This window comes from Amphibalanus amphitrite, unplaced genomic scaffold (genome assembly GCF_019059575.1).
Source record: "Amphibalanus amphitrite isolate SeventyFive unplaced genomic scaffold, NRLGWU_Aamphi_draft 002467F_arrow, whole genome shotgun sequence".
Lineage (NCBI taxonomy): Eukaryota > Metazoa > Arthropoda > Thecostraca > Balanomorpha > Balanidae > Amphibalanus > Amphibalanus amphitrite.
Window position 1 is genome coordinate 3465 of NW_024883902.1, and position 17719 is coordinate 21183.

The 17719-nt window shown below is 47.4% G+C and overlaps 1 protein-coding gene across 1 annotated transcript; it reads right to left on the reverse strand.

The window, feature by feature from the left end:
- Nucleotides 1–2214: 2214 nt before the first annotated feature.
- On the reverse strand, nucleotides 2215–8889 carry LOC122377030. Its single transcript, XM_043356998.1, has 4 exons — nucleotides 8461–8889; nucleotides 5458–5592; nucleotides 5008–5249; nucleotides 2215–4709 (listed from the first exon to the last, which is right to left on the reverse strand). Exons 1-4 carry the CDS (start codon nucleotides 8860–8862, stop codon nucleotides 3053–3055), a joined length of 2436 nt encoding a protein of 811 aa, XP_043212933.1. The 5' UTR covers nucleotides 8863–8889; the 3' UTR covers nucleotides 2215–3052.
- Nucleotides 8890–17719: the final 8830 nt, after the last annotated feature.

Below are 17719 nucleotides of genomic sequence, written 5' to 3' on the forward strand. Positions count from 1 at the left end.
AAATTTCATTATAACTTTCATTTTGCAGTTACTTGACGTGCCCACTGCTGGTCCAAGGATTCCTCTTGGATGGCTGAAGATATTTCGATGAACTTCCTTCAGGTTTCGTCATACAAAACGTCAGTTTGATTTACGAGGATGGGATCTTTTTACCACCATGGATCGTCTCATGGCGACATAAAGCGCGGGGCAACGTTCTAAAATGAGTCAAACTTATATCTATTTTCCCATAAACATTGATCAAATTAGCTGATGTGACTGAACGATGTCATTTTATTCCAATCAAGTCTGATGTTTCTGAAGCATCATTATAAATAGGTACGGTATACGGGAGGATAATGTTTGCTCGACTTAACAATCGCTCAAATAGTAGTCGGCGAATCGATGTAGCTGAAACATAGTGTTTCCCAATGCCATATTTGATTATCGCTTAGTATGATAATCGCTAAAATGCCAGACGATGAAAATGGTTCATTCAAATGACAGTTGCTGAAGTCGCTCGCACCCAATTGGTCAGGTATAGGTAGCTTTTACTCCGTTCACCATTGTTTTTTTTTTGTGTTTTTTTTTTTGGGTACCATCTCTTTTTAGATGCAACAACGCTTTTAGAAATAGTGATTCTTAATTCATAATTGAAAAGATGGAAGATGCTCGACATCAGCCACTGTTACGCTAAAAACTTTTCTTCTCGCGAGCAATGGCCATTGACCACCGAAGGGTAGGTAATTGTCCATGGCAAGTAGGAACCTACCTACTACCTACCTAGGAGTTTAGGCACTGATAAACTGACGAAGGACCTGTTTAACCCTCGCATGTGTGCGGCGTTTGCCAGCTTCTTATGTGTAGGGGGGGGGGTCGGTTGGACCCCCCCTTGCCGTTTGGCCCCTGATCGAGCTAGAGCTTCGCAGAAAAAAAACGAGCGTGTTGCCCGTGATGAGAGGAAGCCGATGATACCCAATTTTAAGGTCCTAGGTCATTGGTTGACCTTCCAGGTCAGGTCAATGACCCAAAGTCGGGAAAATCGGGACCTGTTAGAAAGTCGTTAAGTGTGGCTTCTAAGGGTTTTTTCGGGGTGCTGATCACGAATATCGTGTTAGTTTTGATCACAGATGATGTCTTTAAGCATTTTCACCAGGTCGGGTCAGGTCAGGTCAGGTCAACCAGTAGGCATCGTGACGGGTATTCGTAGTACGTGTCATCCACCTCTGACAGCTTCGTAACATGTTACGAAGTCACCAAAACTACTCCGTAAATGTTCAAATGGTTGCTAAATTCGAATTCAACTCCAAAAACTAGCCTAGAAACATGTAAAACTCGAAAAGTGAACCGAGGTCACCAAAGGTCAATGACCTGACCTGACCTTCAGGTGACCTTGACACCCACCCTAATGCATGGGAGTAACATCAAATCAGATGTTTGAACGTTTGAAACCACGAAAAGCTTGCAAACGCGTGTAAACAGAGCGGAACAGAGAACAGACTCTACTCTCTTTGATTCTACCCACGCCTAGAGCTGTTCTATTTTCATTAAAGGGACCCTCCCACCTTCAAAAAAGTTTATGAATTGGCATGAAAGTGATGTCGCTCGGTTCAGAAAGAGCGAAAACGAATATCTACCAAATTTCGCCGAAACATATTCACCGGTTTTCAAGATATTTTCTTACTTTTGTAAGAGAATATCTTGACAAGACAATAATATCTTGACAAGACTCTTACTTTTGTTTACTTTTGGGATCTCCGCTGTTCCTAGCGACTTTATTTGGAAGCAATAGTTTGGCAGCTGAAAGTGCGGCACTTGTTGCGCGCAAAGCAGCATATACCACCGCGTGCTACAAAACGTTTTAGTCAAACATTAAAAAATCGTTAGATATCTGCGCTGACGTCACACATTCAGAGGGGTACCTATTCCTATGCAATGCATTAGCCCCTCTGAATCAAAATGCTGCAATTTTGAAATTCAATATTTCCGATTTAAGGCATTTCTCGATGTTGTGAGTGCCGAAACCGGTAATTGTGAGCCAGGGACCCCATTTTGGCTATCTCAACTCAAATCTAATGTTAAGGTGGGAGGGTCCCTTTAATGAGCTTTCAGAAAGCCAGAAATAAGTTCAACGTTTCAAGCTATCGAAGGGATTAAGACAAGTTATATATAGGCAATCTCCGCATATTGCAGTTTTATTTGTACGTCAAGCTGCGTGGCTCAGTTTTAGCACACTTTTAGTCGAGTACCGTTTATTTACCACGCTGTATTTTGAAATTTGATGTAGGCTCAAAGCTTTCCATAGCTAAGACATGTATTGTCTGTCGTTTGAACGAGGACAGCGGTAGTACAGCGAAACAAGATCACCACTCGCGGCTCGCGCTACAAATTATTTCACTCTGTTTCAGCCTTACATCTTTCACGGATTTGAACAATTATATTTGTACAATAAACGAAAAGGCATCCTTATTGTGTATCAGGAACTAATTTCACATGCATCGTTTGTAGGCAGATTGGTGGCAGAACAAGTTGAAAATTGAAATGAAAATATCGAACAAACTTTCAATAGGTTTGCCGCGTCAATGCAATGCTCATACTAAGACTACAACACAATGCGTATATCCTGGCTAAAACACGCAATGTCATCAGTGATAAATGACCGTTGCTATGCCGGTAAAACGCATACAAATTAAAGCAGTGTTTCCTGAGTTCGTTATCGCTTGGCCTGAGTTTATGAGAATTCACGCACAAATAGCAGACTGGTTAAATACATGGACAACAGACAACTTTGTACAACGACACACCAAACCTTCACAAGCACACATTCAGAGCAATGGCGACCGTAAACGAGGATCTTACACCATTCTTCTGAGGATCGATTTGTGTCATTCGAAAAAAAAAACATCTTTTTGCTTGAACCTTTTCCCTAGCTCGACACTGTCCTGTTGACATCTTGATCCGCGCATTTCCTCATCCAACAGTACAATCCCCGGCAGAACGCAACCAGCAGCCCAGCGATCTCGCCATCTCTGCACCGTTGCGATCGCAGGTAGGCCCTGTCGTCGCCCGCGACTCACAGGCACCAGCTCTCCAGCAGAAGCTGGCAGCGCATCATGGGCGGCAGTTTGCTTTGGTAGCTCAGGATAGCTCTGACGCTGGCCTCTGTTGCCTCCTCTCCCACTTCTTCGACGTCTACCATCGGAGTGACCTCGTCGAAGCCAATGAATCTCGTTATGCGCGTCCACAGGGACTCTGACGGCCTGTGTCGAAGCAAAAAGACCGTCCTCCAGCGGTAATTGAGTGCCCTCTGGAGCTCCCGTGACGAGAACAGTAGCTCCTCTTCGACAGGTGGCGGTGCGACATCTTCAGCGTCATCCTGAGAGGGCTCCTGCTCTGCGGCGGTGGGTGCCAGCAGGGAATCCATCTGCTGAGCCCACCGACCGGGCCGGATGCGTCGCCGCGGGATCGGAGCCGTGGTTCCTGAGGGCGGCAGCGGCGGCGGAGTCGGATCGGCCAGCGGAGAGCGCGGAGGGAGCCCGCGGACAGGTCTCTGGAAGGGCTGCCGACCCTTCAGGATGACCGCGGCATGTCTGCCAAGCAGGGCATACCGGTAGTACTCCAGAGTGCGACCATATGGCGGTTCAGCGGGCGTAGCGGATGTAGAGGCTTGCGCGGGCGGCTCCTCTGGCACGTTTACCGGCTGGTGGGCTTGTGCATTGTGCACCTCGTGTACTTGCGCCGCGACGACCTGCAGCAAACCGTTTGGTGGCTCGCCAGGCTGAACAGGATTCCTTCGACCTCCTGAGGGTGTTCCGCGCGGTGCAAAGTGGTGCTGTGGTTTTTGTTGAGACTCCTTGCTTTTTGGCAGGTGCGTCGGCGGGAACACCAGCATGTTGGTGTTTAGTCTTACCGGCTCCGGTATTCCACGAAAGAAGTTGAGTATCCTCCATCCCAGAGGATAAGGATACTTTGGTGGTTTTTTCTTCTCCGGTGCCTTCTGCTTCGGATCCTTTGGGGTTGTTGACTTGGAGCTCGAATCGCGCGATTTAGAGCCTGAAGCAGATTGCTTTGATTTCGAAGTGCGCGACTTGGAGCTTGACGCAGGTGAGGTTGAAGTTGAAGCCGGTGACTCGGACTCCCGAACAGGAAGCTCAGGTTTTCGCAGACAACGCTTGATGTGTCTCTTCACTTCCTGCACTTGGGTCCAGCTCATGCGCATGACATCCTGTTTGACGCAGCGCCGGTGCGTCTGCTCGCTCAGCCGCCGCCGGTTGTGGACGGCGTACGTCACCCGGGCGATGTTGCGGCACCGTAGCTGGGTGGCCAGCTCCCGGCGCCAGAGTTCGCTGAACGCCGACCCCTCCCAGACGGCGGCTTCCGGTCTGGAGAAATACTGCACCACCTGGTCTGCCAGCCGCCGGTCCAGCCGGCGGTACGAGAACGTCGGCAGCAGCGACCGCTCGTCGCAGCCCGCCAGCCCCGCTTCCAGCTCAGCATGCACCAACGGGTGACGGGGACGAGCTCCCTGGTAGGTTGAACTCGGCACTGCGGCACTCTCAATGTTGCGGGGACGCGCACCCTGGTAGGTGGGCACTGCGGCGCTCCTAGCTGGTTGGCGTCGCCTTCTGGCTTCCCTGGTGATTTTGCCGTTCGGTGGGCTGCCCAGGAAGCTGATCAGGTGGCGGAGCAGACCCAGCGGCAATCGGTTCTCCTCGGCGTCAGCCACCAGCCTGCAGGGGACCGGGGATAGTCAGGTCACAACGCCAGGTTACGATGGAGTTGGGTGCAGTGTCTCGTCTATTCAGCGATCCACACCGATTTCTAAAAAATGTTCCACCGGCGAAGACCTCATTGAAACAGTATACACTACACACGCTATCACGTCATTGAAAGCATAAAAAGTGACCTGAAGCCAAATAAGATGTTAGTGTTTGTATAGGAACTATATAAGCGTATGAATTTTCATCTGCAAGCGTGAGCACTGAGCAGGACACCATTCCTGCGCGGTCATTCTAGCTTGTTCCTTACATGGCCACGTAGTTTCTGATTTCCTTTTGCATGTTTGCGGTCAGCATCTTCAGTTGTCGGCTGGTCTTGACCAGCTGCGCCAGCGGTTCGCCTGGTGACACCACCAGGTGGGGCAGCACGTCCCAGACCAGACTGCCGTCGGCGTAGGTAGCTGTGCGGGCGTGCATGATGAGTTTGGAGATATCACCGGGAGTTCTCCACACGATGGACCCGGAGAGAGCGGCCAGCAGTCCACCGGAGCTCTGTGAACACGCCGAGCCGTGAGAAGCCGGTTCAGATCGACAATCACTAACAAACAACTCTTGAAGGACATTGCAGTACAATGAGCGCTGAGACCTACTCAACGCGCAGGACATGCAACCATAAATGTGTTGCTGGAGCCTGGAACTTAGGAACTAATTCTAAGGTCTTTGAAGCTACAGACTATCATTACGACACCAATTAACTCACCAGGGTCATGAACTCCACCAGAGTATGGATGTTGATCTCCTTGACCAGCAGCTCGGAGCCGAGCCCGGTGAACGATCTCGGAGGGCACGTGACGACCATCTCGGCGCATTGCCTGGGGATGAACAGCTCCGGCCGCTGCGGAAACAACGATGGGGTGAATGAATGGGACTTCTTTGGCTTGATCCTCCGACAAATGTTTTATACGCCATTGCCCATTACCGTGCACATGTGGAAAGGATTCAGCCCGCGACCTGCTGGGGGCGGGGCTCGTTAAACGCCCACACAGTTCTCGCAGCGCTTTAGTTAAAAAGGCGCTCCAACTATCGGTTAGCTGTTGCGAAATGATTCAAGGCTATTATGCCAATGCTTAAAAGATCGACTAAAAACTTTTGAGCTACCAAGGTTTTAGTGATGTCATGCTTTCTAAGATTTCGACTAAAATGGTACATGCTTGAAAAATCACTATAAAAAAAAAACTCAGGAAAGATATACCCACAAGCCGTGAACGTTATTGGAGTGTCAGTATCCCGTAAAATCAAAGTACTGTGTTCGATTTTTTCCTGTGCTTCCCAAATTATTTACAGAAGCTTGGCGATTTGTTTTGTAGTAACTTGAAGCTCATGATGTATCTGTTTGTTAAGTTATTGGAACAAATATGAATTTGTATCAACAATTTACTCCGTGGTCTACTGCAATGTGCATTCTATATTTAATCTGTATCTTACGACTTGTTCCGTCTCCGATATGTCTCCGATACTTTCCTAAGCTTGTCAATAAGCTGTTAGGTAATGAGCAGCCGCTCGCTGAAGATGGACCCATCCCAGCGGACGACACTAGACACAGTCCATGTTTACGATCGAGTGTCCAGCTGTCGCCGGTAAACGGTCGTCTCGGCCTCGACTGTTTTCGCCTGATATGTGACGCCTCAAGTGTCGTGTCCACATCCGACCCGGCGGACTCCGAGGCACAAGTATGTCAAATGGTCAGATGCCGGCCACTGGCCTACTCTACTCTGCCTGGGTCTTGGGAGCAAACTGGACGGCGTGAGTCATGGAATGGGTGACTCACCAACTCGTGGACCTACTCATGACCAGCAAACCAGAAATTGTAGGTACAAACTAAAAGTACATATAATGAAATTCTGATGACAGCTGTTATATTTTAGGTGTACAAAGTTAAGTTCAACGCTAAATACGTTCGTGCCAACTTATTAACATAGAAAACTTTCAAGAAGCAAATGAATATAATCAGCAAAGAATAGTGCACGATGCAAATGTTTAGCGGTCCATGGTCCACATATCAGCCTTATGATATGTCGTCAAGACGAGCCAGAACCATATCGTACCGATAATTATGTTCCAACAAGTTAAAAATTGCACACAACGGCACCAAATCGAGCCATCCATTGTAGACGATACCGATAACGATTGGAGTCTGGAAATTTTCCAATCGATCCAATCGATAATCCAATCGCTATTCAATCGATAACGATTAGATTAGAGACGATAACATCACCGTTGATAGCGCAACTTCTAGTATAGGGTTGAGTTAGAGTGCTCTAAGCACTCTAAGCACCGGCTCTGACATTTTACATAGAATTCGCGGTAAGTTAAAACTTAGGTGATCATAATCATATAATATTGGAGCATATATGTGATGCTACTCTCTTGATACGTTAATGGGTGCAACCGTAATGCTAATAGCTAAATGTCCAAGAATTGCTCAGGCTAAGCTAAACAAAAGCAGTAATAAAAGCCGGTGTGATTGACAAAATTGAGAGGTCGTTCAGTGATTTCATATTTGCACATTGACAATACCGATAATACATCCAATAGACGTTTCCCTGATTCATTTAGGTATCAGCGATTTAGCCCTGTCCCCATCCACTATCCAATGGTCTGTCTTTTACGGCCCCCTGTGTGGGGTGGGGGGCTGGCGGCAGCTTCCGGAGACGCCAGTAATCGTCGGTAACATTCCGATCGGCGGCGTCTGGGTGCGGACGTCCCGCCGCGAGGGTCAAATCTCCCCGTCCCCACCGCTCCCCTCTCCTGCCCACCTGACCCCTCCCCTCCATCTACCCTTCCCGGCACCGCGCCGGCAGCCACCGGGTGACCGACCCCGGTCCGGCGTCCCGCCTTCCTGAACGGCGGGTCGCCGGCTGATTACATGGACCAGCACAAAGGGACGGAGCTGATCGAACCGGCGATCGTTTTTTGTCTCTGATCGTCTTTGCAGCGACTTTGATGACATCGTGGGTATCCTATATCGGACGTTTACTGATAACTCGACATATACCGACCCTTCCGGCTACGGTCAAACTGTTTGTTTTTATCAGATACGACAGCGGCCAGTCCACGTAGAACGGTTATCGGTTACACCACCACTGTTGAAACAACAGCAGATAAGGCATTCCTAACTCGACAGCCCTTGTAATGTCTCCAAACAGAGGGCAAAAACACCAAACGTGATGTATGAAATGCAAATGTGTAAATGGTTGTCGTTTAGTGTAAGGACATAATTTAGATATGTGAGGTAGAGGTCTATTTTGTTGCGAAGCCCATCTGCAAGAAAATCCTCGAATGAATGATGGAACCAATTAGCAGTGGTTATGCAGATCATTAGTAGGATGTGCAATGTGCAATGTGAAGCCTTTCCTTCTATTCTAATTTTATATTCGGATGTTGCCACAGTAAAATATAAGCGAAAGACCACCACGACAGACACAAACTAAAGCAACGTTGAAATGACCAAGAGTCACGAAGCAGCTCACTGAAAAGGCTACGGGGAGATCATTCAACCTTGTCCGGCGCGTTCAATCGATTCCAATGCTGCACGAGTCAATGACCCCGTCCCCGTGCTCCAAACACCCATGCAAAACACTGACTTTCCCTCTCGGCGAAAACGGAGCCCCGTGACTCAGTTTCCGCGGCAGTCGCCAATCTGTGACGTCTCTCTCTGTGCACCCGTCACACAAACAACCCTTCTGGAACCCCATCTACTTACCTCCTGCTGATGTTGGCTGCTGTCAGGCTGTGCTGTCCCCTGCTGGCTGCTGTTAGCCTGCTTCGTATCCTGACGGCTACTGCCAGACTGCTTCGTCTCCTGCTGGCTACAGCTAGTCTGTTTGGCATTTTGTTGGCTACTTGTGCCCACAGACTGCTTCGTCTGGCTCGCCTCTGGCCTCTCAGTCTGCCACTGACTGCTACTGGTCTGCTCCTTCTGTGGCTGAATGTTTTCAGGTGGCATCAACTGAGCCTGTTGGCTCCTTCCAGGATGTCTCGGCTCAGGCTTCTGCTGACCGCTTCCAGGCGCCTCCATAACCGCATCCAGAACCACCACTCGCTTGCCGACCACAAAGAAATGAATGGCGGTCCCCTGGGGCCGGTGAGCGCCCCACTCCGCCATGACCGCATGCACGCACCCACGCTCGCCTCGCACGCACACGCGTCTCTGCGCGTCCGGTTTGCGTCCGGCGCAGTGCGCGGGAGCCGCCGGCCCGCCCGCGGGGCCGGCCGCGGGCTGCCATTGGCCACCGCCCGTCCCCTGGTCACCCCTCCCCACCCCAGCGCCTGCGGCGGCCCTATGCGCGCACGAGGAGGGTGCCGTAATACGCAGGACCCCGCCATGGCGCCAAAACAACCGGCACTGCGCATGCGTTTGGGGCGGTCTGTCATTGTGGAAGAGCTGGAGCGGTTTCCGCCTCCGAAAGCTAGGGTGATGGGTCCCCGAAGTACGTTTGCGTCATGCTATTTCGGAGGTCCATGGGCCATGTCCGAGGCTGGTCCAACAGACGGCTGGGGTATCTCTTATGTGACGAACGTCTACGCAAATAAGTGACAAGTAACCCTTTCTTCATGAGCCTCATGAGCTCTCGTCAGCATCGCAACTAATCGCAACTGACTTGCAGCCTTTTGTTGGGCACCTCAGGGCTCAGGCAACTGTATATCTGTTACAGGGAGTATGCGATTTCAGTTAGTTTGCAACGACCCTAGGGTGGTTGTAACCTCCCTGAACGATCAGTTTGTTTGCAACGACCCTAGGGACGTTACAAAATAACTGCTCGTTCCGGGACGTTGTAACGAAACTAGGGTCGTTGCAACCTCCCTAGTTAGTATGCAACGAACCTAGGGTTGTTGCAAAATAACTAGGGAGTTTAAGAATTCATCGAGTTCGAGTCTCGTTTCACAGTCAACAACCTTGACCAATGAAAATCTTGTTCAATCTAGTTCAGTTTAAAAGAAAAGGAGAACAAAATTTGAACATTCAGCTCAGGAGTATTTCACGACGGCCATCTAGTACACATTTTTGTGCAGATTAGGTGCACATTTGATGCAGATTTGTGAAATTAGATGGGCATTCGCCAGGAAGCCCTTCGTAAAAATGGCCATTATCCGCTCGTTTCCAGCCTTTTTGTGATTGTTAACGTTCAAACATGTGAAATGATAGTGGTCCCATGCATTATGGTGGGTGTCAAGGTCACGTGAAGGTCCGGTCAATGTCATTGACCTTTGATGACCCCAGTTCATTTCTTCTGGGTTCATATATTTTAGGCTAGTTTTTGGAGCTGATTTCGAATTTAGCACCTATTTGAACATTAACGAAGTAATTTTGGCGCCTTCGTACCATGTCACGAAGCTGTCAGTGGTGGTTGACACCTACTATGGACAGCAAGCAAGACGCCTACTGGTTGACCTGACCTGACCTGACCCGACCTGGCCTAAAAACATAAAGACATCATCGGTGATCAAAGCTAATATGAAATTTGTGATCAGCGCCCCGAAAAAAAAACTCGTAACAACCTAACTCTCCAAAGTTCTTTAATGAGGTAAGTGCTTGTGCGAGGAACATGTTCATAAATAGTAGCTTATTTCCTCGATAGTTGCCAAAACTTATGCTGTACAAATATATACTTTATTTGAAAGAATGTAATATTTCGACCACAGGTCTTTTTCAAACACTTTCAAATTAGAAAAGATGTTTCTAAATTAAAAAGATGTAAATCTTTTCTAATTTGAAACTGTTTGAAAAAGACCTGTGGTCGAAATATTACATTCTTTCAAATAAAGTATATATTTGTACAGCATTAGTTTGGCAACTATCGAGGAAATAAGGTCATGTTTTTACATTTTCTACTAACTCTCCAAAGTTTTAACAGGTCCCGATTTTCCCGAACTTTGAGTCACTGACCTGACCTGGAAGGTCAACCCATAACCTAGCCCCGCCCTGTGCGTTTGCGGCTAGCAAAACACCAATAAGGGCGAGAGTTAACCCCACAGGACCTGTTGGTTTTCTACATTGACGCGCCGGCCGGGGCGAAGGGTTGGTACGACCCCCTCGTCGTTTTTCACCCGTGACGGAGTTAGAGCGTCGCGGAAAAACGAGCGTGTGTGCCGTTAGGAGACACAGTAACTAGTACCCGATTTTAACCCGCGACCTGGTGGGGGGGGGGCTATTTTTTGCCCCCCCTCCAGACTTTTCGATATATCTCCAGAACCGCTACGCCGATCGTCACCAAACTTTCAGTACCCTCCCGGACATCAATTTTACACATTGTGACCAAATTGTTTTCCAAAGGCTATGATAGGTTGGCCGGAAATGACGTCAGAGTGACGTCATGTTCTGCCGGTTTCGACCCAAAAAAGGGTTTCGCGGGAAGAGCTGTCAGGCCTATAGCTTTGCAAATACAGAAAAATGATAAAGACATAAAAGCTGTAGATTAAACAGGGCTACAAAACTGCTATCTCGGATTTTTGAAATTTTTGGATTTTGACCCCCAAAAATCAAAAAATAGATTTTTTGGATATAACAATCGAAAAATCCAAAAAGTTTTTTGAATTTCGCAAAAACCGGAATATATGTGATAGTCCTTACCGCCTTCCATCCACATACCAAATTTGAGATTGATATCTCTTTTTTTGGCGAAGTTATAGCGAAAAAACTGTTCAAAATTGATGACGTCAAATTTTCAAACTCAATGTTTAGCAATTCTAGACCCCGTAGCGCAAAACAAAGACCACCATTAGACTCCCCGTGACGAGCTGCATCGAATCAATACCCATTTTATGCAAAACTATCAACTTTAAAATTTGACCTTTTTTGGCCTGACCTTGACCTGACCTTGACCTGAACTTCACCAGAAAGTGACCTAAGCCGTACCTGATAGTCTTATAACCAACACCATTGAGTTGGAAATGAAAAATTGGCCATAAAACATGTATCACACAACCTTAGTAAAGTTGGGCTCATGTGACCTGACCTGTGACCCTTGGTGACCTGACCTGTGACCTGACCTGGTATTGCCAGTGACCTCTAATAGCAACATATCTACTAGGCAACTGACGCCCTACCGCTGATTCTCGACAAAATGCGTTTTCCTCGGTGTTATAGCGCATTCCCTAGAAGACCCGTGAACGGTGAAACATTTCATCTTTGACCTGACCTGTGACGTCATCGGTGACCCCGAGGTCAATGAAATTTGGTTTCCCTCAACAAATTTGACAGGCCTTTCGAACGCTTTTTGAATTTTGCGGATCCATCCAGTAGTTTCGGAGATACGAGGGGGGGCAAAAAAATAGCCCCCCCCCCCCCACCAGGTCGCGTTATAAACAGACCCCACCAGGGCGCGGGTTAAGGTCTCAGGTCAACCGGTGACCTCTGAGGTCAGGTCAAGTGACCCAAGACACGGGTTCGGTTTTTGATTAATAACTTCTTAAAAAACAGTCGCTGAGCGCGATTTTAGCATCAACGCGTGCTCGCCTTGCTTACGCGCATCGAATGGTATACTTTTTGTTCGGGTGAGGTCACCTTGGGGTGTTGACCTCGGGTCAAGGTCAGGTCAAAGACCCCCTAGGTCGCGAAATTGGTCAAAGTAGGTCATGCTGCATATTATTCGATTCGGCAGGTCTTCCTGCGTCCATCGGTGGCTTAACCGTCTCGCTAACTCTGTTTGATCGGGAGTTATTGACGAAAAGCTCGTATGGCCTAGTGACGTCATAAATGACGTCATGCAACGTCAACAATGCAAAATTGAAGCATCTAACCTTGCAAGGAGTGCATGAAATCACGATCGGTGTGCTTGAGATAGTTTGAGATCGTTCCCCGGCGTCAGAATAGCAGTTTTCATTTTTCTCAATGAACTTTTAGTGGTGAGGTCACGTGACCGACCTGACCTCATGTGATCTTTAGGAAAAATCCTAGAGGGACAAGTTGTGAGACTTCTAGAAGATGCACGTACTGTAAGTTTCATCACCCTGTAAAAGCTCTTCTGGGACTGAGGGCGTTGTGAAGTTGCGGCATCTGAGGACCGTCCACGTATGACGTCATAGGTCAGTAACCTGACCTGACCTGAAAATCTGGTTGGTGTCACAAGATCCGGCTTGAATCAAAGGTTAGGTATGACTAGTTTCAGCTCTCTTTTGCTGGCGTGTTCGGAGCTACCGCGAAAAAAAAAAAAACTAGGGCCGGGGGGGGGGGCGAGGATAAAGGCAGGCTGGGTTGGGTAAGTTTGGGTCAAGTAGTAGGCGTCCCACCCGCACCACCTGTTTATACTACAGTAGCAGGTGCAGGTGCAGTCAACAGTAGCAGAGGTACCTAAACCACTAGCGACAGCTTCGTAGCAAGTTGCATTGGCATTACAACTATTACCTACGTACCTACTTTTCAAATGTCTCAACGAATGCTGGATTCGAAATAAGCTAAAAATTTCCCTTAAAATCGTAAAATTTGAAACAGTCACCCGAAGTCACCAAACGTCAATGACCTTGACCTGGCCGGCAACTGACAAGTCAACTTGAAACCCATTCATGATGCATGGGACAACCATCAGTTCACATGTTGGCTGTTGGCACGTTTAGGTATATGCAATCACAATAGAAGTCTGGAAACGCAGTTTTATGTCCGCTGACATAAATGGCAAATCATTTCGGTCTGCCGGTCTCAGAGATCAGATCATAGGTCAAAGGCCATCGGTTTCAGGATCATGAACTGTATAGGGAATGTGTAACCAGTAACGTAGATAAGTTCGAGGACACTCAAGTTTCGTCACGATCGGCCGCTTTTAGCGCGAGATAATCGCGAAAAAAGAGGGGTTTTATCCGACCCGCACCCCTAAAAGTGTGAGGGATAGCCCGCACACGGATAGCGACGGATATCCATCACACCTACCACAGTAACTATATTTTCTACATGTAAGCATATGCTGGCGATATAGTGCAGCCAAAATTATCACAGTTACGTGCTTTGTCCCGGGCACCAAATGGCACATATACTCCAGAGCTGAATGTTCAAATTTTGTTCTTTTCTTTTAAACTGAACTAGACTGAACAAGATTTTCATTGGTCAAGATTGTTGACGGCCCTCCTGTGAAACGAGACTCGATGAATTCTTAAACTCCCTAGTTATTTTGTAACAACCCTAGGTTCGTTGCATACTAACTAGGGAGGTTGCAACGAACCTAGTTTCGTTACAACGTCCCGGAACGAGCAGTTATTTTGTAACGTCCCTAGGGTCGTTGCAAACTGATCGTTCAGGGAGGTTACAACCACCCTAGGGTCGTTGCAAACTAACTGAAATCTTGCTGAAATCGCATACTCCCTGTAACATATCCATATTGCACAAGGAAGGGTCAAACATCCGCATATTTTACGAGGAACGCATCCTTTTATCACATGTCATACTTGCTGATTGCTCTTTCCGAAAAAAATGACTCAAGATTTATTTAATTTTATGTAAGCACCATTTACATTCAACCAGCAAATTTTACGCTTTTTATTTTTCGATGATAGCTGGTCAAATAACCAACCTATCCTTCGAATTGAGCCTGTTGAATTTTTTATTTTAATTTTATTTGCCCTGGAAACTTTGCTGAAAGCAATCCGTGGAGGTGTTTCATTCTTAAGATCACGCTTGGACAAGCAAAAACAGTTTCGGGCTCGTGCATTTCTACTATATGATAATGATTTCTCGCCTCCATGTTAACATCAGCTGCTGAGTTATTTATTCTATGATTTATTCTCTGTAATACCGCTGCACCTTGTTTAGTTACTGTAAAGGAATCGTTTTCTATAGCCCCTGCCCGCTGATCATATTCGTTTCGGACTTCCTCGTTCCACTCTCCGATTTTAGTTTCGCAGGCCGATTATTCGTCCGTGATCTGCTCTTCGTCTATGTATCTTTCCGTCTATCCGTCCGCCCGCCTGTCATCAATCCGTCCGTTCGTCAGTTCTTCCGTCCGTCGCCTACCCGTTCGTCCGTCCAACGGTCCATTCGTCCATCCGTCATTCCGTCATTCTGTCCGTCCGTCCGTCCGTCCGTCCGTCCGTCCGTCCGTCCGTCCGTCCGTCCGTCCGTCCGTCATTCGAGAGTGCGCGGCGTTATCGAGCACACCACTCCACCCGGTCGCTGGCTGATGCAACCCACCGAACCGCGGCCAGCCGATAACCAGGTGACCCTTGGCTCGGCGCGCCGTCATGATAGATCGGAGCCGTATTTCGCCAGTCCACGGCCCATGAGTTGGTGAATTTACAGCGAGTGAACCTGGTTGACAAACAAGGTAAAGCCGGACTGACTGAAGAGTTGAGCGTGGGAACTACGCATATAAGGTACGTATGTATTTTATTCTGTTGTTTGCAATGGAATGCTATTGTGAGTCAACGTTTGATAAAACGGCACGCTCCTGGCTTATTTTATAAGTATGCCACTATGAGGATGAAAGGAGGTGAGACGGTTCCAAACTGGATCATTGCCTGCAATTTTCGGTTACTTGCTTGAAGTATGTGATGTGTCAGCTTTTTTTTTGTTAACCCGCGCACCGACGGGGGTCTGCGCCAACTTCGCACCGACGACGGGGGGGGGGGGGCGGATGACCGCCCCCCCCCCTGAGATCTCGAGAACGAAGCAAGATAGCGACAAGCGGTAAACGGCATCGGATACGCACGGTCAAGATCTACAATTTTTACTGAGGTCATTTTCAGGTCAGGTCAAAGATGACGTCACAGGGGTCGAAAAAGTCAAAATGACGGCGCTAGATATGGAGAGAGTTTTACTCGAATAACTTTCGAATTAGTCAAGATAGGAACAAACTAAGGGCATCATCGTGATCCTCTCGTCAATCCGCATCGAATGATGTATATGTTGACCTCGAAAGGTCAAGGTCAAAGGTTGACCTCAGGTCACGTGACCTCGAGGTCATCATGCATATCATTCGATGCGTCTTGACGAGCTGAACACAATGAGACCATCCACGCGTCTGTATCTTGTTCCTGTACGGAGTTATTGGCCAAAAACCTTTGGTGACCTTTGATGACGTCACATGACCTCACAGCTGCCCAACAGCAAAACAGACCTCAAGGTAGTGAAGGTTGATCGTATATGAAGTCATGTATGGTATATGGGGCCATTCCGACCCGTTTTAGTGGTAAAAACAGGGAGTTGATTTTTCCCCCATTGACTTATAATGTGGAGGTCGCGAAATTGACCTGACCTTAGGTCACCGATATCAAAATTCCGAGATATACAAATTGTAGCTACTAATGACCTAATAACATCCTGCGACTTTCAAAGGCCTCTGACATCTACTGTAGCTCTGGCACGGTGACAAAGTTGCAAAAAAGTGACTTGAGGTTGGGTCATTCAAAGTGACCTGGTGACCTGACCTTGAAAGGTAGGAGGCTCAAACTTGCACACCATGTGTAAAATGGATGAGGGAATAGTCATACCAAATTTTGCGGCGCTACTCGCCGCGGTTTTCCCGCTATTCGCGAAAAACCTCAGGGGGGCGGATATCCGCCCCCCCGTCGGTGCGCGGGTTAAGATAGGTTTTGCAGCTTTAAAGGGACCCTCCCACCTTAACATTAGTTTTGAGTTGAGATAGCCAAATTGGTGGCCATGGCCTGAAAATACCGGTTTGGGCATTTCACAACGTCGAAAAATGCTTTAATTCGGAGATATGGAATTTCAAACTTGCAGTTTTCGGATTCTAAGGGGCTAATGCATTGGTATGCCCCCTTAGAATTTGTGACGTCAGCGGAGATCTAACAATTTTTCAATATTTTACTAAAACGTTTGGCAGCACGCGGTGGTATATGCTGCTTTGCGCGCAACAAATGCCGCACTTTCAAATAAAGTCGCTAGGAACAGCGGAGATCCCAAAAAGTAAACAAAAGTAAAAGTCTAATATCTTGAAAACCGGTGAATATTTTTCGATGAAATTTGGTAGATATTCATTTTTGCTCTTTCTGAACCGAGCGACATCACTTTCATGCCAATTCATTAACTTTTTTGAAGGTGGGAGCCGGGAGGGTCCCTTTAAACCCGCGACCTTGTCGGGGGGGCTATTTTTGCCCCCCCCTCCAGACTTTTCGATATATCTCCAGAACCGCTGCGCCGATCGTCACCAAACTTTCAGTACCCTCCCGGACATCAATTTTACACATTGTGACCAAAAATTTTTCCAAAGGCTATGATAGGTTGGCCGGAAATGACGTCAGAGTGACGTCATGTTCTGCCGTTTTCGACCCAAAAAAGGGTTTCGCGGGAAGAGCTGTCAGGCCTATAGCTTTGCAAATACAGAAAAATGATAAAAAATAAAAGCTGTAGAATTGACAGGGCTACAAAACTGCGATCTCGGATTTTTGAAATTTTTGGATTTTGAACCCCAAAAATCAAAAAATAATTTTTTTGGGTATAATAATCGAAAAATCCAAAAAGTTCTTTGAATTTCGCAAAACCGGAATATATGTGATAGTCCTTACCGCCTTCCATCCACATACCAAATTTGAGATTGATACCTCTTTTTGGCGAAGTTATAGCGAAAAAACTGTTCAAAATTGATGACGTCAAATTTTCAAACTCAATTTTTAGCAATTCTAGACCCCGTAGCGCAAAACAAAGACCACCATTAGACTCCCCGTGACGAGCTGCATCGAATCAATACCCATTTTATGCAAAACTATCAATTTTAAAATTTGACCTTTTTTTGGCCTGACCTTGACCTGACCTTGACCTGACCTTGACCTGAACTTCACCAGAAAGTGACCTAAGCCGTACCTGATAGTCTTGTAACCAGCACCATTGAGTTGGAAATGAAAATTGGCCATAAAACATGCATCACACAACCTTTGTAAAGTTGGGCTCATGTGACCTGACCTGTGACCCTTGGTGAGTGACCTGTGACCTGACCTGGTATTGTCAGTGACCTCTAATAGCGACATATCTACTAGGCAACTGACGCCCTATCGCTGATTCTCGACAAAATGCGTTTTCC

Bases quoted from the DNA above. Each gene is read 5' to 3' on its own strand.
- LOC122377030 (XM_043356998.1), bottom strand. From the start codon at position 8,862: ATGGCGGAGTGGGGCGCTCACCGGCCCCAGGGGACCGCCATTCATTTC. The intron at 5,250-5,457 runs GTGAGTTAATTG...GCGTGTTCACAG, and splicing joins TGGTGGAGTTCATGACCCTG to AGCTCCGGTGGACTGCTGGC. The intron at 4,710-5,007 runs GTAAGGAACAAG...GGTCCCCTGCAG, and splicing joins ATCAGAAACTACGTGGCCAT to GCTGGTGGCTGACGCCGAGG.